The sequence below is a fragment of the Carcharhinus amblyrhynchos genome, chromosome 28 (assembly GCF_965287045.1).
Source record: "Carcharhinus amblyrhynchos chromosome 28, sCarAmb.v2.hapA, whole genome shotgun sequence".
Classification (NCBI taxonomy): domain Eukaryota; kingdom Metazoa; phylum Chordata; class Chondrichthyes; order Carcharhiniformes; family Carcharhinidae; genus Carcharhinus; species Carcharhinus amblyrhynchos.
The window spans coordinates 22,792,538-22,817,346 of NC_137351.1; the positions used below are offsets into that span (position 1 = coordinate 22,792,538).

At 42.7% G+C, this 24,809-nt stretch overlaps 1 protein-coding gene across 1 annotated transcript in view; it reads right to left on the bottom strand.

Annotated features, from left to right (window-relative positions):
- LOC145359668 (protein unc-13 homolog C-like) overlaps nucleotides 1–24,809 on the bottom strand; it is a 396,096-nt gene that overhangs the window by 215,912 nt on the left and 155,375 nt on the right. The window contains 5 exon segments of the mRNA XM_080214409.1: nucleotides 956–1,119; nucleotides 2,690–2,805; nucleotides 14,390–14,439; nucleotides 14,441–14,510; nucleotides 14,513–14,556. Coding sequence (XP_080070535.1) covers nucleotides 956–1,119; nucleotides 2,690–2,805; nucleotides 14,390–14,439; nucleotides 14,441–14,510; nucleotides 14,513–14,556 — 444 coding nt within the window.

Below are 24,809 nucleotides of genomic sequence, written 5' to 3' on the forward strand. Positions count from 1 at the left end.
AGGGCACAGTGATGTAAATGGGAGGATTATCCGGTGTAGAGGCCTGATAATTAGATTTATTGTCTGGGGGTCCTGATGTTCGTCACTGGTGGGAGATGGGGATAATTGCTTGCGTTGGTGTGAAATCCATCCAACGAAAACGAAAGCAGAAAATCCCTCCACGTAGATCTTAGCCCAACCCTGTTCATCTCCAATTGACCCTGGCTCTGGGCCAAGTGTCTTCTCAAATCTGTGTGTGTGTGTGTGTGTGTGTGTGTGTGTGTGTGTGTGTGTGTGCTGTACTTTTCTAAGTCTCACATTAACCCTTTATGTACCAGACCCTTTTACTGCAATTAGGATCATAGAATTCCTACAGTGCAGAAGGAGGCCATTCACCCATTGAGACTGCACCAATTCTCCAAAAGAGCATCTTACCCAGGCCCTCCACTCGGCCCTATCCCTGTAACCCACATATTTACCTCATTAATTCACTTAACCTACACACCTTTGGACAATAATGCTGGAATTTTACTGGCATGCCCACTCGAGGCTCGTACAATTGTGCCTGTGGCCAATGGAGAATTCCATCCTGCGAATCTCGCCTGCCCCAAAATCAGGGTGGGCGCAGAACGGAATTCTCCATTGGCCTCGGGCTCAATCGTACGGGGTGGGCACGCTGGTAAAATCAGAGGCTAAGGGTCAATCCAGCATAGCCAATCCACCTAACCCGCACATTGTTGGACTGTGGGAGGAAAGCAGAGCAGCCGGAGGAAATCCACGCTGACACGGGGAGAAGGTGCAAACTCCATAAAGTGAATCATTTGGGGTCTGTATGACAATCTGGCAGCTTCATTTTTACAGATTTTATTTGCAGACTTTGAAAACCAAATTCAAATTCTCAAACTGCAAGTTCACGTCCTCTGATTTCTGAACAGTCAAAATTGAAACTGGAAGAAGTTACAAACGAGTTACTCACGTCATGGCCTGGTAAATGGATTCAACTCCATAGCGCATTGCAAATTCATCCACAATTTCCTGACCACAATCTTCAAAGTACACTTTCCATGCTTCATCTCCTTTCACTTGTGGGATTTTCACGATACCGTTATATTTTGTTTCAGTCAAATAACTGAACAGACTCTGAAGAGAATAAGAGTTTTGTTAAATCTAGTGATGGTACTCAATAAAGAAAATCCACAGTGTGACGCTTTTCACACTGCCCAAGTTCTGTGTTCAGTTCAATGACAATTCTTCAACTTGTACTTTTTTTAAAAAAAGCAGAACAACATCGAGTTGGGGGGGTGGTGGTGGTGGTGGTGCAATCTTACGAAAATTATTCAGCACCAGTTCTGATGAGAAAACCAGTAAAATTCTCCAGTCTTACTGGTCTGTTTTCTCTCCAGGTCTTGACGCTTTGAAAGCCAAAAGAAAGAGTGGGCGATGTTGGCTGTGGGGGCAGGTTCTCTTATCAACCTCCTCCCCTCCCCTCCATGATCACAAATAATAATTAATCCTGACCCGGATTCATCCCCAGCATCCTCTCACCACCCCATCATCCCCATCCCCCTTTACCCCCATCATCCCCTCACCCAACCACCCCGTCATTCCCACCCCCTTCACCCCAATCATCCCCAGCATCTCCTCGCCCTCACCCACACCATCATCCATCACCCCAATCATCCCCAGCATCCCCTCACCCACACTGCGTCATTCCCACCCCCTTCACCTCAATCACCCCCAGCACTCCCTCACCCTCAGCCCCGTCATCCCCACCCCCTTCACCCCAATCATGCCCAGCATCCCCTCACCCACCCCCTTCACCTCAATCATCCCCAGAATCCCCTTCTCCCCAATCATTCACATCCCCTCCTCCTCCCTCCCATCCCGAGCATCTCCAGCTGAGATATGAATGGACACATTGAGCACCTTCCTCAGCCTCAGTATCATCACCCTTTACGTTTCCTTTGTCTAATTACAGCCTTCGCCCTCACAACCTCTTCATATAAATCTTGTCTGATTTTCTCCGTCTTCAGCTTTGACGAAGGGTCATCCAGACTCGAAATGTTGGCTCTATTCTCATCCCACAGATGCTGTCAGACTTGCTGAGATCTTCCAGCATTTTCTGTTTTTGCTTCAAATTCCAGCACTCGCGGCATTTTGCTTTTATTTACCCTCCTAGTTCCCTTGACACTGAGGGGCAATTTAGCACGGCCAATCAAACTAACCCAGCACGGTGGTACAGTGGTTAGTACTGTTGCCTCACAGCACCAGGGACCCGAGTTCAATTCCTGGCTCGGGTCACTGTCTGTGTGGAGTTTGCACGTTCTCCGCGTGCCTGTGTGGGTTTCCTCAGGGTGCTGCGCTTCCTCCCACATTGCCAAAAAATATGCATTGGCCATGCGAAATTGCCCCTTAGTGCCAGGGGGACTAGCTGGAGTGAATGAATGGGATTGTGGGGATAGGGCCTGGGTGGGATTGTATTCGATGTAGAGTCAATGGGCTGAATGGCCTCCTTCTGCACTGTAGAGATTCTATCTTTGGAGGAAATTAGAGCAGACATAAGGAGAACATGGAAACTTCACACAGCGCCCCAAGGCCAGGACTGAACCTGGTCCCCTGGCGCTGTGAAACAGGAGTGCTAACCACTGTGCCGCGCCGATAGGTATTTGAAAACACTTTGAAACATTACACAGCTGTGCGATGTACTCACCTCATGTAGACACGTGTACTGCACATGATACGGGGCAACTTTTTCTTCTCCTTTAATTTCAACACTGATTTTCATCCTAATTGCTCCAGAAACAGCTGATTTGTCAGTCCTCTTCTCTGTGAAGAAATAAAGCGCACAATTCAACAGTATTCTATAGCGCATGAAAATATCCCGGTGCTCATTTAGATGTTAATGATTTATAAATAGCATGAACACGATACATTAGCGGAATCCCTACAGATTGCTCATTTCCATCTTTCATTCACAATTAATAATTGTTACTCATGTTGTAATTCAATGTTCCAAGCTAAAGAATCATTTTAGGATTCTCATTTGCATCGCCTCAAAATTAACTTTAATGATCGAAAGTAAAATTGGGTGAATCAGAGTCAGATCAAGTACAGAAAAGGAAGACTGAATTGAGAGATTTAAAAACCAAGACAGGCGTGGCTCATATCCGCCGGAGGTTAGAAGAGTAAGAGGTGACTTGATTGAAACGTACAAGATCCTGAGGGAGTTTCGATCGGGTGGATGAGGAGGGGGTGTTTCCTCTTGTGGGAGAATCTAGGACGAGGGAAGTCACTGTTTAAAAATAAGGGCGTCGCCCATTTACAGTGGCAACGAGGCAAAAGATTTGGAACTCTCTTCCTGAAAAAGGTGTGGGAGCAGATGACAGGACTTTTCGTCCACGCTTACTCCTAAACCGGAAAATCCCGTCCGAGATGAATGGACCTTGGCATCGTCTGCTCCCCCCCGCCACATCAGCTGCAATTCCCATAACGGACAGGATGGGAAAACTCACCCCAGAGTTGTTGAATATTTTTACGACAAAGGGACATAGTTACTTGGTAAGCCCTGAGGGGCGGGTATGGTGTGTGTATCTGTGTGTGTGTGTTTGTGTGTGTGTGTGTGTGTGTGTGTGTGTGTGTGTGTGTGTGTGTGTGTGTGTGGGGGGGGGGGGGGGGAACGGTGGGGGAACGGTGGGGGTGATAGGTTATTGAAGCAGATTTGAGGATCAGCCATGATGTTATTAAACATTGGGGCAGGCTCACTCGATGGATCGAATGGCCAATTCCTGCTCCTTGTTCGCATCAGAGTCTGAAATAAAGACTAGGAAAAAATATGTAAACATTTGAACTTCTGTGTTTAACAAATTACTACCAACAGGACCCAGATTCCACAGTTTCAGCTGTTCACTCTCTGGACCAAAGAGATTGAATGGCATATCAGGAACATAAATCTCATCATTAAAAGATCCTTGCAAAGTTAAGGGCTAGTTCTAACTTCCTGCTGCCCATTTAAATGGCAATGAATGAACATTGCAGCTTTTTCTTTCGGTACATGATGTGACCTTGAATTCACTCCTTTTAATTCATCTTCCCTCTCAGTCCTTCCCATGGTGATTTCCCAATCCTTCACGCTCATAAAAAAATCATAAAATCATAGAATCCCTAAAGTGCAGAAGGAGGCTTAACAGCCCATTGAGCGTGCACAGACAACAATCCCACCCAGTCCCATCCTCGTAACCCCATGTATTTATCTTGCTAATCCCCCTGTCACTAAGGGTCGATTTACTATGGCCAATCAACCCAACCCACACATTTTTGGACTGTGGAAGGAAACCCACGCAGACATGGAAAGAACATGCAAACTCCACACAGACAGTGACTCGAGACCAGAATTGAGGCCGGGTCCCTAGCACTGTGAGGCAGCAGTGTTAACTGTTGTGCCACCATGTCACCCTGATCCATAGAGATGCACAATTGCATTGCCTTGTTTATTCAGATCGCAGATGCCCCAATTCCAACACCAGCTTGCATTTTCAGCAACTTTCTGAACAAACCTTTTTCTTGAATTGAAGAGTGCAGGGCCTGGCTTATCCAGGAGGTGCCCTGCTGTGGCACATTCTGGCTCAATATCTAATGAGACATCAGCCAGCTAACCTTTAATCCTGGCTATTTTTTCTCACTTTCACACATTGGTTTCTGAGCCACGAGCTGATATCACAATTCTAATTGCTTCCCTTTCAGCGTTTATGGGATAGATGTTCTCCAAGTATCGGCGAAGCTTTTTTAAAAAAAATCAAAATTACAGCTCAGAATGCTTCTTGGTACGGTGGGCATTAAGCTATGAGGAGAAGTTGGAGAAACTTAGCTTGTTCTCACTGGAACGATGGAGGTTGAGGGGCACCCTGATAGAAATCTACAAAATTATGAAGGGCATGGACAAAGTGGATAGTCAGAAGCTTTTTCCCAGGGTGAAAGAGTCAATTACTAGGGGGCATAGGTTTAAGGTGCGAGGGGCAAGGTTTAAAGGAAATATACGAGGCAAGTTTTTGGTGGGTGCCTGGAACTTGCTGCCAGGGGAGGTAGTGGCAGCAGATACGATAGTGACTTTTAAGGGGCATCTTGACAAATACATGAATAGGATGGAAATAGAGGGATATTGTACCCGGAAGAGTAGGGGGTTTTAGTTCAGATGGGCAGCATAGTCGGTGCAGGCTTGGAGAGCCTAAGGGCCTGTTCTTGTGCTGTAATTTTCTTCGTTCTTTATTTGCCCTGACTCTATTTTATTTTGCATTTGTGAACTGTTAGTTAATTAGCTCAAGTACATGTCTTTAAACTCTCAATATCTGGCAACTCCTACTTGGTATTTGCTCCTACTGCAATCAGCCTCCAGATTAATCCCAGTGCTACACTCCTCTATCGTTCTATGGCATCCTGCCAATGTTTGTTGAATTCCAACGTCTATGCCCCAGCAGCTGTTCTGGGAATTGTTTTGCTTCCAATTTCTCTCAATGAAGTTTCTACTTCTCCCTCTCCTCCTTCACATTTCCCCTTCATTTAGAAACACTGCCCAGACACACTAGACCAAAGCATCAAATCTCAGCTTCTTTGGGGACCTAGTGCCTGGAATATAAGCAGAAATTTTTCCAAAAATACCAAAAGATTGGAGTTTCATAAGTGAATAGTAAAATAATTTGCACATTTGTATCTCTCTCGGTCAGCTCCCTAATATTTTTCTCCATAAACTGCTGCCCATATCCAAACTCGCAGCAAGTCAGCAAACTGGGTGGCATGATGGCACAGTGGTTAGCACTGCTGCCTCATAGTGCCTAGGACCTGGGTTCAATTCCAGCTTTGGGTGACTGTGTGGAGTTTGCACATTCTCCTCGAGTTTGCGTGGGTTTCTTCCAGATGCTCTGGTTTCCTTGCACACTCCAAATTTGTGAGGGTTAGGTTGATTGGCCATACTAAATTGGTGCTTTGGATCAGGGGGTTTAGGAGGGTAAATACGTTGGGATATGGGGATAAGGCCTGGGTGGAATTGTTGTCAGTGCAGGCTTGATGAGTCAAATGGCCTCTTTCTGCACTGTAAGTATTCTATTATTCTAAGACTCATTCACCCGACATTGTCTCATGGTCTAGCAATACCTTAATTTTAAATTCTCGCCCTTGTTTTGTGCTTGGCCTTCCAAACTTCAGTTCTATACCCTCTTTCAGTCCTACAGCCCGGCATGATCAATTTGACCTTCCCCCACTGATAATAATCACCCCAAAACTGGCAGCTCTGCCCTCAGTTACTAATGTACCTAACTCTGGAATTTCCTCCCTAACCTCTCTATCCCTCTAATTAAGACACCTCTCTATTTAAGACAGCCCTTAACACACACCTGTTTGATGTGGCCTTTGTTACTCTGTCTGTATATCTCCTTATGTGCCAAGTCAACACATCTGTAAATTGCTTTGGGATGTTTTACGATGTTAAAAGCACTATATAATTACAGGTTATTGTTATGTAGCTGTAAACATCTTGTTTATTACTAGCAGACATCAAAAGTTGATGATGCGTGGAAGGCATCTCTAATTGATTTGCAAGACTGATGATAACAGATTTAGTCCTTACATTAACCCCACACAGAAGCAAACACATTAGCACTCATCCCACTTCCCAAACCTGCCACTCTAATTCAAATGACCAATTTAGTGTCAAATTGGGAAACTCGTGTCCGAAGCTCATGCGGACCTGGCTAATCTCATTTCACACGAGATCTTTGCGGTCTGAGGAAATATTTATCTCATAAATGTGTGTTCAATTTGAATCCAGATCATAGAATCATATGGCAGAATTTTCTAGTCCCGTCTGCCATGGAAATCATAGCAGACTGGACAGGACCATGCAAAGGTCCATTGACCACAGGCGGGATATTCTTTGACATAGGCTAGTTGATGGAATGGGCAAATAGGTGGCAGATGAAGTACAATGTGGAGATGTGTGTGGTGATGCATTTTGATAGGAAGAACATAGAGACAATATAAATGGAAAAATTCTTAAGGGGGTGCAGGAGCAGAGTGAACTGGGTGTATATTATACATATAAAATAGATATATATATATAGAATAGATCATAGAACATTACAGCGTAGTACAGGCCCTTTGGCCCTTGATGTTGCACTGACCTGTGAAACCAATCTAAAGCCCGTCTACTTGATTCCAATATAAGAACATAACATAAGAACATAAGAAATAGAAGCAGGAGTAGGCCATCTAGCCCTTCGAGCCTGTCCCGCCATTCAATAAGATCATGGCTGATCTGTCGTGGCTCAGTTCCACATTCCCGCCCTCTCCCCATAACCCTTAATCCCCTCGCTTATCAAAAACCCATCAACCCGCATCTTAAAAATCATCCATATATTTATCCAATGACCATTTAAATGCCTTTAACGTTGGCAAGTCCACTACTGTTGCAGGCAGGGCATTCCACGCCCTTACTACTCTGAGTAAAGAACGTACCGCTGACATCTGTTCTATATCTATCACCACTCAATTTAAAGCTATGTCCCCTCATGCTAGCCATCGTCATCCAAGGAAAAAGGCTCTCACTGTCCAGCCTATCTAATCCTCCGGTCATCCTGTACGCCTTTATTAAGTCACCTATTAACCTTATTCTCTCTAATGAAAACAGCCTCAAGTCCCTCAGCCTTTCCTCATAAGACCTTCCCACCATACCAGGCAACATCCTGGTAAATCTCCTCTGCACCCTTTCCAATGCTTCCACATCCTTCATATAATGCAGCGACCAGAACTGTATGCAATACTCCTACTGCAGCCGCACCAGAGTTTTGTACAGCTGCAACATGACCTCGTGGCTCCAAAACTCAATCCCTCTACCAATAAAAGCTAACACACCGCACGCCTTCTTAACAACCGTATCAACCTGGGTGCCAACTTTCAAGGATCTATGCATATGGACACCGAGATCTCTCTGTTCATCCGCACTACCAAGTGAGATGTCTGCCACAGGTCAACTGACACATTTTCACTTTCAAGTTGGGCAGTTTCTAGAAATTTCCAACATGGATATAATTCGGACCTGTCCAGGCAAATCTCCTATGGAATTTTATGTCTGCTAATGTCAAGAATTGCTTCAAAGATGACCTGAAACTTGTAAATGGCTCTTACTATGTGGATTACTCTAGAGCTACATCCCATGCCATCAGGCAAAAACAGAAAGTCTACACAGAATTTAAATTCCACAAGCTTTTAACTTTATTATTCTCACGAGTAGGCTTACATTAGTAGTGCTATGAAATTATTGTGAAAATCCCCTAGCCGCCACATTCCAGCACCTGCTCAGATACACTGAGGGAAAATTTAGCATGGCCAATGCACCTAACCAGCAAATCTTTCAGATGGTGGGAGGAAACCGGAGCACCCAGAGGAGACCCACGCAGAAATGGGAGAACATGCAGACTCCGCACAAACAGTGACCCAAGCCAGCAATCAAACCTGTGTCCCTGGCACTGAGAGGCAGCAGTGCTAACCACTGTGCCACCCCATGCCACCCCCATGGGATTTGAACCCACATGCCCAGAGCAGTGGCTTGGGCCTCTCAATTACTAGTCCAGTGTCAGTGACATTACCACTAGGCCACTGTCTCCTCATTGTGTTTAAGATGGCAGCAATAGAGGAAGAAAAGCACTGTTGGATTGCACCAATCTGGTTTAAATATATACCATGTATGGAGTTACAACTTCCTCAGGGCATTGACTATCATGGAGAGTAAATGTAAGTCAATAACAAAGATACGAAAAAAGGTGCTTTGCGTTGTACACCTATTGTAAAAGGGCTGAAAAGCAATTAATGAAACAAAAACTAAATGCTTTGTAAAGGTTCATAAACCATAGTATCCTACAGTGCTGAAAGAGGCCATTCGGCCCATCAAGTCTGCACTGCTCACATCCCACCCAGGCTCTATCCCTATAACTCTATGCATTTACCCTAGCCAGTCCCCCTGACACTATGGGGCAATTTAGCATGGCCAATCCACCTAACCCACGTGTCTTTGAACTGTGGGAGGAAACTGGAGCATCTGGAGGAAGCCTACGCAGACACGGGGAGAACGTGCAAACTCCACACAGACAGTGACTCGAGCCGGGAATCGAACCTGAGTCCCTGGCGCTGTGAGGCAACAGTGCTAACCACTGTGTCACCGTGCCCCTATGAGGTTATGATGCTCCTGTTGAGAAGCCAGTGACAGTAAAATTGCATGGCTTTGTTCAGAAGAGAATAGAAGCAAGCATTACATTTTAAATTTTGACAAAGAGTAGAGTCTGGCCCTGGGAAAATAGATAAATAGCCCGAGATTTGGTGCATCTGCGCAGCTCATACTTGCTGTGGAAAGAAAATGGCCAGGAGCTGAATGATGGGTTAAATCACATTCCTTTATTAAGTCAACTCCTCGAGCAATTCTATCCAAAAGCAACTCTGACTGGAAGCCCCAGCCTGAGCTGGCTCCTGCTGACAGCTCTGATCCAATTTGCTCCCTTTGCTATCAACATGCTCAAGCGAATGAACCTGCAGCTGATAAATCCCACACCCTCATTCCGTTCAGTGTGAAAAAATATTTTATTGATTTCAGTCACATCTTTAAAAATTAGCACTCATAACCTGTTCCCTGCATACAGCCTGCCCTCTCTGTGGTGTGTGTTTCTGAATGCTCCTCTTTAAGTTAATTAAGTTGAAAGTGAGTGATGCCAGTGAGAATCAGTCCAATTATGGGTGTTGGATGGAGGGAGACGCTGCAAGATCAGGCGTCTAACCAGATCTCTCTGCCCAGATCTTCGCTGTTGGATGAGCAGAATATACATTTTATGCCATTTCCTTGCTCATTTCAGGTGAATAAGCATTGTCACAGAGCTGTCGTGATGGGCCAGCTATGAGTTCTCAGATTTTCACAGAATCCCTACAGTGCAGGAGGAGGCCATTTGGCCCATCGAGCCTGCACAGCCAACAATCCCACCCAGACCCTAACACTGTAACCCTACAAATTTACCCTGCTAAACCCCCTAGCACCAAGGGGTAATTTACCATCGTCAATTCACCTAACCTGCGCACCTTTGGAGTGTGGGAGGAAAAAGGAGCACCCAGAGGAAACCCAGGCAGACGTGGGGAGAATGTGCAAACCTGATACAGACGGTGACCCGAGGCCGTAATTAAACCCGGGTCCCTGGCACTGTGAGGCAGCAGTGCTAACCACTGTGCCACCCATTCGTAATTCGATTCTCACCAAAGCAAAACTGGAAGCGTCTACAATTTTGAATTGATTGACAGTCGTCAAAAGGCTTATCAACAATTCTTAGCTTCTGTAACAGGGCCAACAGCTTTGTACATGGATTGGAAAATTGCTGTTGGTATTTCTTTACAAAGGTGTCCACAGTGATCATAAGCAATAATAAGACATCAGGAAGCTCTTCCTGCCAGAAAGAACAATGGGGGGGGGGGGCGGGGTGCAGACAGGGATGCACTGAGACATGCAAATACTTAAACTCACAGGGAGATGACAAAATCACATCAATAAGTTCCTCTGCAATCTTGATTTAATTTGCTCCAGATGCACTAATTAATTATTTTTCTTTTATTTACTCGTGGGACACCTGGGCATTGCTGGTTGGCCAGCATTTATTGCCCAACACTAGTCGCCGTTGAAAAGATGATGGGGAGTTGCCTTCTTAAATCGCTGTAGTCCACGTGCTGTGACAGCGATTGATCCACTATGCTGCTAGGGAAGGAATTCCAGGATTTTGACCCAGCAACTATGAAGGGATCGCGATATATTTCTGAGTCAGGATGGTGAGTGGCTTGGAGGGGAACTTTCAGGTGGTGATGTTCCCATGTATCTGCTGCCCTTGTCCTTTCAGATGGAAGTGGTTGTGGGTTTGGAAGGTGCTGACTAAGGATCTTTGGAGAATTGCTGCAGTGCATCTTGTAGATCGTACACACTGCTGCTACTGAGCGTCGGTGGTGGAGGGAGTGGATATTTGTAGATGTCGTACCAATTAAGCAGGCTGCTTTGTTGTGGATGGTGTCGCGCTTCTTGCGTGTTTTGGAGCTGCACCCACCCAGGCGAATATTCCATCACATTTCACATACTTAGCAATTCATAGAGTCACAGAATCCCTGCAGTGCAGAAAGAGACCATTCAGCCCATTGAGACTGCACCAATTCTCTGACAGAGCATCTTATCCAGACTCCCACCCTATCCGAGCAACCCCACACATTTATCTCACTAATCCCCCTTACCTACACATCTTGGGATACTAAGAGGCAATTCAATAATTTAGTATAAGATAATGAAAGGGATGAAAAAAGGGATGGATAGGGCAGAGGTAGAGAGATTCTTCCTGCTCAGAAAGGACAGCAGGACTAGAGGGCACAGCCTCAAGTGGGGGGGAGCAGTTTAGATCAGAGTTGAGGAGGAACTTCTTCACTCAAAGGGTGGTGAATCTCTGGAATTCTCTGCCCATTGAAGTGGTGGAGGCTACCTCGCTAAATATATTTAAGTTACGGGTAGATAGGTTTTTGATAGACAAGGGAATTAAGGGCTATGGGGAGAAAGCAGGAAAGTGGAACTGATCCACTTCAGATCAGCCATGATCTTATTGAATGGTGGGGCAGGCTCAAGGGGCTAGATGGCCTACTCCTGCTCCTATTTCTTATGTCCTTATGTTAACATCTTTGGAGTGCGGGCGGAAAGTGGAAACGCCCGCAGACAGGTAGAATATGCAAACTCCACACAGACAGTTGCCAAGGGCAGGAACTGAACCTGGGTCCCAGGCTCTGTGACATAGCAGCACTAACCAGAGTGCTGCAAATTATTCCAATTTGGTCTACTTTACATCCTGATAGGCCTTTCAAGAAGAATTGAAAATTTTATATTTACTTCAATCCAGCAAAAGTGCATAAAGCCTTTTTTAATAAAGCTGTTTTAATATTTTGCAATAGGTTTATATTGTGGGGTAATGAAAAATTCACTGAGGATGAACAAAAAAGGAATTAAGTTACAACCTACAATCACATTTATATGGATGTAATAAAATTCTGATAGTATGATGAACATAAATTGCAAATTTAAACATGGATACCTGGAAGCGAATTGCAAGGTTGTAATCTGATGGAGTTCAGAAGATATTCTTAGCCAAGGGAATAAAACAGTTTATAAACTCATCATAAAATCTGCAGCAAGGAGACAGGCTCTTCCGCCCAAACTGGTCCATGCCAACCAAAAAGCCCATCTGAGTTAACACCATTTGCCTGCATTTGGCCCATTTCTCTCTCACCGTTCCTATCCACGTAGCCTCTCAGTGCCAGGCACTTGTGTTCGATTCCGGCTTGGGTCACTGTCTGTGTGGAGTTTGCACATTCTCCCCGTCTCTGCGTGGGTTTCCTCCAGGTGCTCCGGTTTCCTCCGCACAGTCCAAAGATGTGTAGGTTAGGTGAATTGGCCATGCCACATTCTCCTTCAGTGTACCCAAACAGATATGGCGACCAGGGGATTTTCACAGTAACTTCATTGCAGTGTGAATGTAAGCCTACCTGTGACACTAATAAATAAACTTTCCTTTATCTGTCCAAAAAAAAAGCAAGGCTCAACCGAGATCTGAACCAAAATTAGATTGCAGCATTTGGCTTAACCCTTACCCAAGTGAAATATCCATGTACATATAAGTTCATTCCTCTTGGTGAGTTGAAAGATTATGCTGTTTTGTAACGGGAACATTTAAATAATGCATCTTCTGCCACTGTGTGATGCCAGATATAAATCATCTGAGTCGAATATAAAGTATTGTATGCGTGAGGATGCATGTAGGACACGTTTGGGCACAGCCAGAAAACGATACCTCACGTTTGCTAAAATTAGGTGAGTAATAAACGCAAGAGATCGCAGAAGAATATGTTTGCTCTATGCAGATAAATTGTACCGTAGAATTTTAAATGCCAGATGCATGGATGTGCAGCCGCTGACTGCGCATATACAATGTGACCTGACTTCAAGCAGGAAAGATAAAAGCAACAATATAAATGCTGGAAAAGCAACAATCTATCCCTGAAAGAGAAGCTTTGCATCCAAAGTTTACGGTGTGCAGGGATATAGTTACCAATATACGTCACTGCCAGCTTTCAGTCAGAAAAGATACCCTTCCAGCATATGAATATAAATTTATTATTGAAGTGGAGTCTGATTGGATTTATTTGGAAAATAGTTTCTATTTCCATCAAAACGGTTAAACTATAAAGTTAAATCAACTCAAATAAATCTGAATGCCTACATAGGGTGCACCATGAAATCATGACTGTTGATAAATTAAATTTGCAATCATCATGCTGATCTGGCCTATATTAAACCAATCACATTTTCATCTAGCACTTAAAGATAAAGTCTGAAGTTTATTTATTTTGGTCACAAGTAGGCGTACGTTAACACTGCAGTGAAGTTACTGTGAAAATCCTCTAGTCGGTACACTGAGGGAGAATTTCAGGCCAGTGCCTTTAACAGCAAGTCTTTCAGACTGTGGGAAAAACCGGAGCATCTGGAGGAAACTCACACAGACACAGGGAGGACGTGCAGATTCCACACAGAGAGGACGTGCAGATTCCACACAGATAGTGACCCAAAGCCAGATTTAAACCCAGGTCCCTGGCACTGTGGAGGCAGCAGTGCTAACCACTGCATCATCGTGCTGCCCACTTAAGTACAATGGACAAAAAAAGTTAACCATGAGGGAATTCTGCGCTAATTTGATATTTTAACATGTCAGTGTGCATATAGTGTTTTTTAATTTTAAAACAGGTGAAGTCATCATTGTCCAAGATGAACAGACACTCCCTTGCTCTCCCCTTTGAGAATCACCACACCTCAGGTGAGGGATAAGTTTGAGATGATCCCCTTCTTGAATAACTTTTAATTACTATTCAGGATATTGCAGTTACAAACAAATTAATTTTTGGGATTAAAAGGAAAAGAGGAAGGAATAAAAATTGAGGGAAAGACTGAACACCATTTAAATTTAAGAAACATTCATCTTAAAATTCAAGTTAAACCACTTAGGAACAAATTGGGAAGCATTCTTTCTGTGTAAAGTACAGAGGGAATCTGGAACATTTATCTAAAAGGCTGTGATTCAATTAAATTTTTCAAGACTGAGATTGATAATATTTTATCTGGAATGGGAAATAAGGATATTGAGCAACAAAAGCAGGTAAATGAAGTTGATACACTGATTAGCCATGATCTATTAGAATAATGGATCAGGCTCAGGGGCCAAAAGGGTTAGTCATATCCTATTATCACACCTATTAAAGAAGGACAAATATGTTACTGTGGTGCCTTGCAAGTAGTCAGCAATAAATAATCACATACCTAAGTTATACCAGACATCCATTTCACCACTCAACGTTCGTACTTCAATATGGTTTGTCCAAGGAATCGTCCGATTCTTTCTTGAAGTGCTGTTTAACCCTAGATTTAATATCATCATCTCATCCCAGACTCTAACCTTTATCCTATCGGTGGAATTGTGGCACTCACTGAAATAAATAAGACATAAAGATTAAAAGTATAACAGGGTGTAGATGACTACATGACAGGATCAATCCTTCTTATTCCATTTCTATCCATCTTCTGATTAAGTAAAATAACTTCTTGGCACCATTGAGAAATGATTTGTTGGACTACAAACAAAATTCTCAAGAGAGTAATTAAATTGTGTTGTCCGCCTGTTGAATGGGCTGTGTGCGTTTGTTTAACTGCATGTTGTAGCTTGGAAACATTCACTGCACCATTGCAATTTTTCTCGAACCATTACGCTACATCAAGACAAATGAATTGTCAGGAAACTGTTGCTAAAGATTGAGCTGTGGAATTAGTCGTTCCGTGTGACCTGAATTTATTTTTGATTCGTCAATGCCCTTCCTTAACAAGAGCCAGAAAGAGGATGAAAGTTTAGGGTTTTTTTAAAAGCTAATTAAGCATGAATAAGCATGTAATAAAGCAAACATAAGCGCCTTGATTATTTCACATTTTCCCACCGCCATTCAAGAAAGGAATTAATGCTAAAACAGTATTAACGAATCGAAGTGACAAATTAGATGTGGCTGACTGAATGAAAACATGAAACTAATGTTTAAAAGCAAATTACTGCGGATGCTGGAATCTGAAACCAAACGAGAAAAGGCTAGAAAATCTCAGTAGGTCTGCAGCATCTGTAAGAAGAGTAAGAGCTGATATTTCGAGTCCAGATGACCCTTTGTCAAAGCTAATGGTTATTTTGTGACTCAAATAACTCGACAAACAACAATCTAGTAAGTATATTCAACAAGTCACAGATCAAATTTTATTTCAAGATGGAAACAGTTAATTAATGAGATTTTAACTAAAGTTTTACTCAATTCAATGCATATCTCAGAAGGTTATTAAATTATTTCTCGTGTTCAATAACGCCCTAGCCTTCACTTCCAGGTCACTTTCATATTTCTTTGGATAGTGTCGCAGCCTCAAATACAGGTCATTCATTCACATGATTGAGAGGTACAAAGCTAAGGTGTTTTCTATGCAGTAGCAATCCCAGTTGCGCAAAATGCCGTCTTCTTCAATAAGGTTATTGAGTATTCTGAAGCTCAATGAGCTCAGCACTGTCTCATTCACCGTGTCTGAACCATCATTCATCCATTGCAACCGGGGAAAAAAATGGCGAAATAATTGCAGGAAGAGACACTGAATGTGCAAGAGCTTGGACTTGCTTTCTGAATGAAAGTTCTCTCGTCTGCCTCGAGTGATTCAGTTCCTGTAATGCAGACTTGTCATCAGTAGACTGCATCAGAGTGACTATTGTAATCGTAGCATTGCAGAAACAGGGGGAGAAAAACAGTAAGAAATAAACAAACTGACTTAGTGACAGGCTGTCTAATGAACCGTGTACATTTGGAACAAACAATGTAAATGAAAGAATGACTTACTGAGATCTGGGGTACTGCCGTGTCAGATTGCAAATACTTACTGGCTTCTAGATTCTATTAAAGGGATCAAGGGATATGGGAGGAATGGGGATCAGGATATTAAATTCATTAATCAGTGATGATCACAATTAATGGCAGGACAGGCTCGACGGGCTGAATGGCCTACTCCTGCTTTTAATGTGTACAATTTACTATAAGATAACTAGTTACATTACAATGAAATTATTGAAAAACACAAGTTTGATATAAATTCGTTAAATATTGTTTTAAGGCACAAAGATTATGGTACATAAGAAAAGATCCTGCATTTTAATGAAATACTTATGGGAAAAGAAAGCATGACTAATTGGACAGCTCTTTCAAACAGAATTGTACAGTTTTTAGACCACTGAAAGATATAATGATGGAATTATCGTTACTACTGAGCCATTATGGGCTGGATGTTTTGCAGACCTCCCTCCTCCCTATTATTACAGTATAGGCCAGACAGCAGCTTCCGGCATCCATAAAAGCCGCAATGAAATGCAGATCTGCAAGTTGCCATCCTCGTCCGCAAGAACAGCTGTTATGGTGCTAGCTAATGTTGAGGATTAACAAGACAATGTATGATGAGTAATCAATCTCCCAAGCTTTATTGCTTGCTAGCAAGGAGAACACACATTCAGTGCACTGCACTGCTAGGTGTTCTGACGATTCATACAGGTAATCAGCAGTTATAGTTAATTACAGCAAATGAGAAATGAGCAACTTTCTCATCCTTCATTTACATATAAAGTCCACCAATCGTAGCCTAGCTTTTTGCCCTTTCTTATCCAATAGAAAACCGTCATCTCCATTAGCATAATATGTCACCATATCTGGTATCTGTCATGGTAACTTGTCTTTGTTTCATCCTGTGGCCAAGGCAGTGTTTATGAAACCAACACAAGGTTGGATTAGTCTCTTTCCTGAATACGTAACCACTGACCTCAAAGAAGCCTTGTTTGATAATAAGCTTTTTCCAATTTTGCTGACAGAGTTGCCTGCCATAGTTGTAACTTAATTTGCAAACTGATGGATGCAGCACTGGATGACCATGATGGCATCAATTTACCTTGTTCCCCACCAAACATGGCAGAAAAGATTCAGGCAAACGCATTGAGGAGCAGCAAATTTTTAACAGCGTGCTAAGTGATAATTATTGCTGAAAAGTCTCTCTGGTCCTAAAAATTGAATTTACAGAAAAAAAATTTAAAATGCGGAAGATCATTCCTTCAGAATTGTTGCAGAATTTCAAGAAATAAATGTCAGACTAACATTTTTTTTTCGTGTCTTCTATCACACTGTTTTAATACCAGCTGCCTTTCACAATCTGTTTTCTGCTTTCTGTACAGAATTTAAATCTAATTTACATTTCCTGGTGGAGATTTTGTGGCTCAGATTTCAATAGCGGTGGACAGAAAAAGAGGGATGAATGTCCACCAAAAGCCCATGGGTCATAATTTTGAAGATAAGGGGTAAACCTTTTAGGCCTGAGGTGAAGAGAAACTACTTCACCCAGAGGCCAAAACTTCACACAATTTCAAGAAGAAATTTGATATAGCTCTTGGGGCTAAAGGAATCAAGGGATATGTTTAAAGTTTAATGTTTATATATTGGTGTCACAAGTAGGCTTATATTAACATTGAAGTTATTGTGAAAATCCCCTAGTTGCCACACTCCAGCACCTGTTTGGGTACACAGAGAATTTAGCATGGCCAATGCACCTAATCAGCACGACTTCTGGACTGTGGGAGGAAACCGGAGCACCCGGAGGAAATGCACGCAGACATGGGGAGCATGTGCAGATTCCGCATAGACAGCGATCCAAACCAGGAATTGAACCCCGGTCCCTGGTGCTTCGTGGCAGCAGTGCTAATCATTGTGCCATCGTATGGGGGGGAAGGTGGGATCAAGATACATGATGGTCATAGGAATGATCAAAATGAATGCAAAGCAAGCTCGAATGACTAAATGGCCTACTCCTGTCTCTAGTTTCTATGTTCTATCACCACTGTATATGTCATCTGCCATTGACAAGTTGTCTGCCTGGCAGTTTACCTCAGTGATAGGCTTGGTTTCGAGAAGGATGGAGAACATTTGGTCACTGAAGCAGAGAGCTCAGAACAATAACCTGGAGTGGGAGAAGGGTGGGGTCCGACCTGACATTGGAGGAGCCATGGGAAAGGATTCCTGTCCCTCCCAGCTCAAAAAAAGCACTGAAAGGGCACGTATCTTCTCTCCAAGGCTGTCCTAGTTTTCCCTTGAGATGCCTTGTTTCCCCAGGCCTGGGAAAAGCATTCAAACCTGAGAAGGAGGTTCACTCTGGAAGCTGTCAGTCTTAGTAAAATATTTAATCTTGACCCATCTCCGGAATGAAGTTGTGAAATGGGGTGGGTGGGAACACAATTAGAAGTTAAGGTTCCAAATATTAATATTTTAACCAATCTGATCGATTGAAGTGCCACATTATTGCTTGCCCTGGACACAGATGCCCTACAGTGGGTGTCATAGGCGATCAGACATGGGATTAGAGCACTCCTCCACCCTAAAGTTGCAAAAGCTGTTCCCTTCACTATTAATAACCAACTGTGTGCCCTTGTAAGGTGAGTATTGTCAACATGGTGGCACAGTGATTAGCACTGCTGCTTCACAGCACCAGGGACCTGCTTCAATTCTTGGTTTGGGTCACTGTCTGTGCATAGCCTGCATGTTCTCCCTGTATTGGCATGGGTTTCCTCCGGGTGCTCTGGTTTCCTCCCACAGTCGGAAAAATGTGCTGGTTAGGTGCATTGGCCATGCTCAATTCTTCCTCAGTGTAACCGAACAGAGACCAGAGTGTAGCAACAAGGGGATTTTCACAGCAACTTCTTTGCAGTGTTAATGTAAGCCTGCTAATTAATAATAACTAATAAGTAAATATTGCAATTAGATACCACAGTACAAAGAAAGGCACAGATAGATGAGACTATTATGAACTGTAAGGAAATGGCAGACATGTTCAATTAGAACATTACGAATGGGATTTTACAGTCTCGCTCTTCTAAAAAATAACCATAAAATCCCATCCGAGGTCAATGGACTTTTCCACATTCCGCCCCTCGCCTTCTCTGATTCCTGTGGCGAGCAGGGTGGCTAAAATTCCATCTGTATCAGTTTTCAAAGGAGATGAAAGGGACAAAGTATCAGTTTAAGGGTTTAAAGAACCCTAAACATTAACCAAAGAAAGGAGCATAATGGAGATCATTTGTTTAAAAAATGATAATAGAGAAAATTATGTAACTTAACACTTCAAAATGTGACAGTTGTGTCCCTAGCATATTAAAGATAAAAAGCTAGAAAATTGTAGATGTGTTTGGCATAATTTTTCGAAGCTTTCTGCAGTCAAGAATTGCTCTGAGATTGAAAAATTACAAACAAAATGTCAATATTTAAGAGCAGGAGAGGGAGAGACACCAGAAAACTACAGAAACGCTAATTTAACATCAGTCTTGGGAAAGTTACGAGAATCTATCATCAGGGATAGAATGATTTAGCTTTTAAGCATGAGCTGATTAAATAGAATCTGTATGGATTTGAGAAGAGTAGATTACATCTGATTAATCTAGTTGATTTGTTTTTGAGGAGGTCACTAATAAAGTGGATGGGGCGGGGGGGAGGGCAGTCTATGATATTGTCTATATGGATTTCCAGGCAATATTGGATCAGGCTCAGTTCAAGCGACTATGGGCAAAAATAAGAACAAATGGAATTGAAGCTAATCTCAAGACATGCATTGGTAACTGGTTGGGAAATAGGAGCAAGAATGCATGAATAAAGAGAATGCATTTTGATTGCATAGTAGTGTTCACAAGGATCTATTCTCAGGACTCAGCTTTTCAACATCTTATAGAAACATGGGGGACAAAAAGAGCAGGAGCAGGCCATTCAGCCCCAGCTCTGTCATTCAATATGACCGTGGCTGATTCCTTATCTCATTACCATATTCCCACTCTCTCCCCATTCCCCGTGGTAGCTTTATGCTGGAAATCTCTGACCTTGTCTGCGGCTGGGATTTTCCGGTGCTGTTGCAGTGAATGGAGATATAGCTGAGACCAAATTCTACATTCTCGCTGGCAGAGGGGGTGAGGTGAAGGAGATTGAAGAATCCCATCCTCAGCATCTCAAAATCTATTTATTTCCTTCTTGAATATATTCAATGGTATGACCTCGTTAGCCTTCTGCGGTAGAGAATTCCACAAGCTCGCCATCCTCTAAGTGAAGCGATTGCTACTCATCTCAGTTCTAAATTTGACCCCTTGTTCCAGACAACACCTCACTCCAGCCCAGCTGGCAGAATGGGTGTATATTATCCCTTTATCCAATCTGTCCATTCCTCTCAGAAGTTTATATGTTTCAACGGCACCCCCTTCTAAATTCCAATTAATACAGGTTACATATGTATCAATGACTTGCACAAGGAATAGAACAGGCTCGAGTGGCAGAATGGCCTATGCCTATTTCCATGTTCCAACCAACTAAATTCTTGTTTGCCATCTGAGTCTCAATTTACTTCAATCTCTTTTCGATTTTATTCTTAGGTGGCAAATCACTAAAGCTTTTTTGAATTGATGTAAGTTTACAGATGGCTCTAAGTTAAGAAGGGCAGTAGATTGTGTGGATGGGAGCAGGAATTTACAAGGGCACAGGTGGATTAAGTGAATGGGCAAAGTTGCAGCTGAGAGAATCAATGTAGGGAAGTCTAGGATACCCCACTTTGGATTTTCAAAAGGCAAATTAGAATATTTTCTGAATAGCAGAGGAATAGAAACTTTGGGCAACATAAAGGTATTTGAATGTCTAGGTAGGTAAACACTACAATCTAATACACAAATAAATAACTTCTGGAACCTTTACTCAAATGGCTGGGAATCAGAAGTGAGGTACTGATGTAAAAGCTGCAGAAAGTGCCAGCAATACCAAGCAGGTCTGGCAGCATCTGTGGAGATAGAAACATTTCAATTCAAATAGGACTCTTCTTCAGACCCGGGGGAGGGAAGAAATGTGAGTGGGGGGATTGGTGGCAAAGGTTTGCAGTAAAACATTTGCCAAGAGTGAGTGTAAATGCCAGAATAATAAACAAACATGCTCAAAAGCAGAAACATGAAAAACAAGGTTCAAACAGGCAGGTGGCAAAAAGCAGAATCAAAACGGGGGTTAATAATTGATGGTCTGAAATTGTTAAATTCAACGTTGAGTCCAGAATGCTGCACAGTGCACAACCTTGAGCTTGTGTAAAGCTTCATCAGAACAATGGGGGGAGGTGGTGGCATACTGGTATTGTCAGTGGATTGGTAATCCAGAAATGTAGGATTTGCTCTGGGAACCTGGGTTCGAATCCCACCATGATAGATGTTGAAATCTGAATTCAAGAAAAATCTAGAATTAAAAGTCTAATGGGGACCATCAACCCACTGTCGATTGTTGGAAAATCTGATATGGTTCACTAATGTCCTTTAAGGAAGGAAATCTGCCGTCCTTACCTTGTCTGGCCTGCATGTGACTCCAGACCCACAGTGATGTGGTTGACTCAAAGTGCCACTCAGTTCCAGGGTCATTAGGGATCAGCAACAAATGTTGGCCTTTCCGGCGAGGCCCACATTCCATTAAAATATGAAGAAAAAGGAACGCAGCAGGCAGGCCAAAGGCAGAAACCTGACAGCCGGCTGGTGAATTAAAGTGGCAAGTATCAAGAAGCTAGGGTTGTGTTCCCATGAGTTTAGAAAACTTGAGCAATGAACTAATTAATCCAAGCATTTAAAAGAATAAAGAGATTTGATTGAGTAGGTACGGAAGAATTACTTCTGTCGTGGGGTATTCCAGAAATGGAAAGCACAATCTTAAACTCAGAGCTAAACTACTGGGGAGTGAAATCAGAGAATTTTTTTCATGCAAAATGTGGAGTTCTTCCATCCGAGAAGGCTGTGAATGCTAAACTAATTGAAATTTTTAAGATCGAGTTTGATAGATTTTTATTAGATATGTGAGGATTTGGATTAAAGGAGCGTAATTAGCAATGAACCACAATTCAGACCACATAGAATTGATGGAATAGAATAGGCTGGAGTAACTGAGTAGCCTACTCCCTTTCCCAAGTTCCAACAAATTAAATCCCTGTTTACCATCTGAGTTTCAATTCTCTTCAAGATTTTTTGATTTTATTCTTGTGACAAATCACTAAAGCTTTCTTGATGCAAAGTTTAAAGTTTTCTGAAGTTTATTTATTCATGTCACAAGGATTCATGTTAACAATGCAATGAAGTTGCTGTAAAAATCCCCAAGTCACTACACATCGGCGCCTGTTCGGGTACAATGAAGGAGAATTTAGCATGGCCAATGCACCTAATCAGCACGTCTTCGGACTGTGGGAGGAAACCGGAGCACGGGAGGAAACCCACGCAGACACCAGGAAAACGTGCAGAGTCCATACTGACAGTGACCCAAGCTGGGAATCGAACCTGGGTCCCTGGCAGTGAGGCAGCAGTGCTGACGACTGTGCCACTGTGCCACCTTGGCATTAGAGGTCACAAATCACTATTGGCAAATTTGCTGTATGGCTGCTCAACATGCTTAGATCAAATTTTACTCTGTGCCTTTTCAATGGAGGTGCTAATTAGGCTTATATTAACACTGCAATGAAGTTGTTGTGAAAATCCCTAGTCGCCACACTCTGATGCCAGTTCAGGTACAACGAGGGAGAATTGAGCATGGCTAAATTATACTAATACTAAATTACTAATCTGTGTATGTTAAGTGAGATAGTCCTCCATTAAAATGGAAGAAATTAATTTGATCCCAGATGCTGCTGAAAGCAGACACTGAAAAACTTTCACAGCTCAAAAGTCTGCAGCAGCAACTTTTACCAACATCCACCAGAAGCCTGAAATACCAAACATTGAAGTGTTCAAACAGTATAATTGTATCATGCACAAATAGTTTTTGTTTCAAATTTCTAACATTAAATGTGCATTTCCGAACAGCAATTTCAATCTGTCATCAGGCCGTGCCCCTTTCTCACTGAAAATATGGACCTCTCAACTTTCAGCTAACTGGAAATTTTTCAATTTGAAACCAGAGCAAAGCAAACAAGACAGCCTCAAGGGAGTGTGGAGAGAGAGAGAGAGATGTTTCCTAAAATTGAAAGACCAGCAAAATTCATCACTCTCCGAGAGAGACATTAAAATATTGGCTGTAGGAACAACGATTGCCACATAGATCCACCCAAACTCCCTGGGAAATACAGGATGGTGCAGTATTTCAGGCAGGATTCTCAGCCACTTGAGAGAGATTGCAAGTGACATAGGGAGTGTCAAGAAAGTAGAGGAAACAGGTTGAAAACCTCACTCTTTCAGAAAAAGTGTACGTCACCCGGTTCCAGAAAGTCAACCATCAGAAACCGATCAGCAAACTGAGATCACCTAATAATTACAATATGTTCTACATCTGACTGCGTCCAAGAACCAGCTAACCTAAATCGGTTGCGCCTTTTAAAATCAACACCTCAAGGAAATGAAATGATACTTAACTGTATATTCTTTTAACTTTTTTTTATTGGACTCTAACTCCTCTTATTTCTGTTAACTGTGTGTCTCACATTATGTTATTACTTTTTTCTCAGAATTAGTTATTAATAGATCCGCTCATTCTTTAATTCAAGAAAACTTTGTTTGATTGGCTCTTTATGATTATTTATTCAGTGAGCAATAAAGTCCCTACAGTGCAGAAGAGACCATTCAGCCCATACATCTGCACTGACTCTCTGACAGAGCATCTTACCCAGAGCCTCTTCCCCTCCCCTATCCCTGTAACCCTACACCTTTACCACCTAACCTACACATTTTTGGGTACTAGGGGAGAATTTAGCATGGTCAATGTACCTAACCCGTAATCTTTGGACTGTGGGAGGAAGCCGGAGTGCCCAGAGGAAACCCGGGCAGACATGGGGAGAACGTGCAAACTCCACACAGACAGTCACCCAAGGCCAGAATTGAACCTGGGTCCCTGGAGCTGTGAGACAGCAGTGCTAACCATTGAGCCATCGTGCCACTCATTGTGTCAGAGAGGGCATATCCTCGTGAAAAAGAGATTTAAACTTTTGTTGTGGCTAACCGAGGAGGCTGAGTAGAGGGAAGCTGGCTGTCACCTGGTCAAAACAAAATTGGAGGCTTGTATCAAGCATGTGTTCTGACAGATTGATGAGCAAATTAGAGGGTAGAAAGTAAACTGTTCCTTCAAAATCAATTTAAAAACTGCCAAAGATGATTTTTTTTTGGATATAAAGCTCTGAAATGTCATTTCTTCCATGTCAATGCTTTCACAGAGCAAAATGAGAAAACTGGTGAAAAGTTATGGGCACTGTCCTCAGAAAAATTAAAAGATGGGATAGGCAATTAGAGGTGGAGTTCCATCCCAAAACAAGACAAACAGAAATTTTTAAACAGGTGGCAAAACGTCTAGTGTTGGAAACTCAAGATACAAACAGCTGAATTAGTGTCAGAATTGTTAAGATTGGAGGAGGGGAAATTGGAACTGGAATTCGAGGAATGGGAAATAGGGAGAGGAACACGGGGCGGGATTTTCCGGCTGCGCCTGTCCCAAGACCAGAAAATCCCACTTGACCAAAGGTCAACGGATCTTTGCATGCACCCTCCTGCCTCCCCCTCCCACGCCCGCTACAATTCCCATGGTGGGTGGGATGGTAAAGTTCCACCCAGGAAAGGGAAAAAGAGCGAGAGAGAGAAACAGGGATAGAAAGAAGAGATACAGTT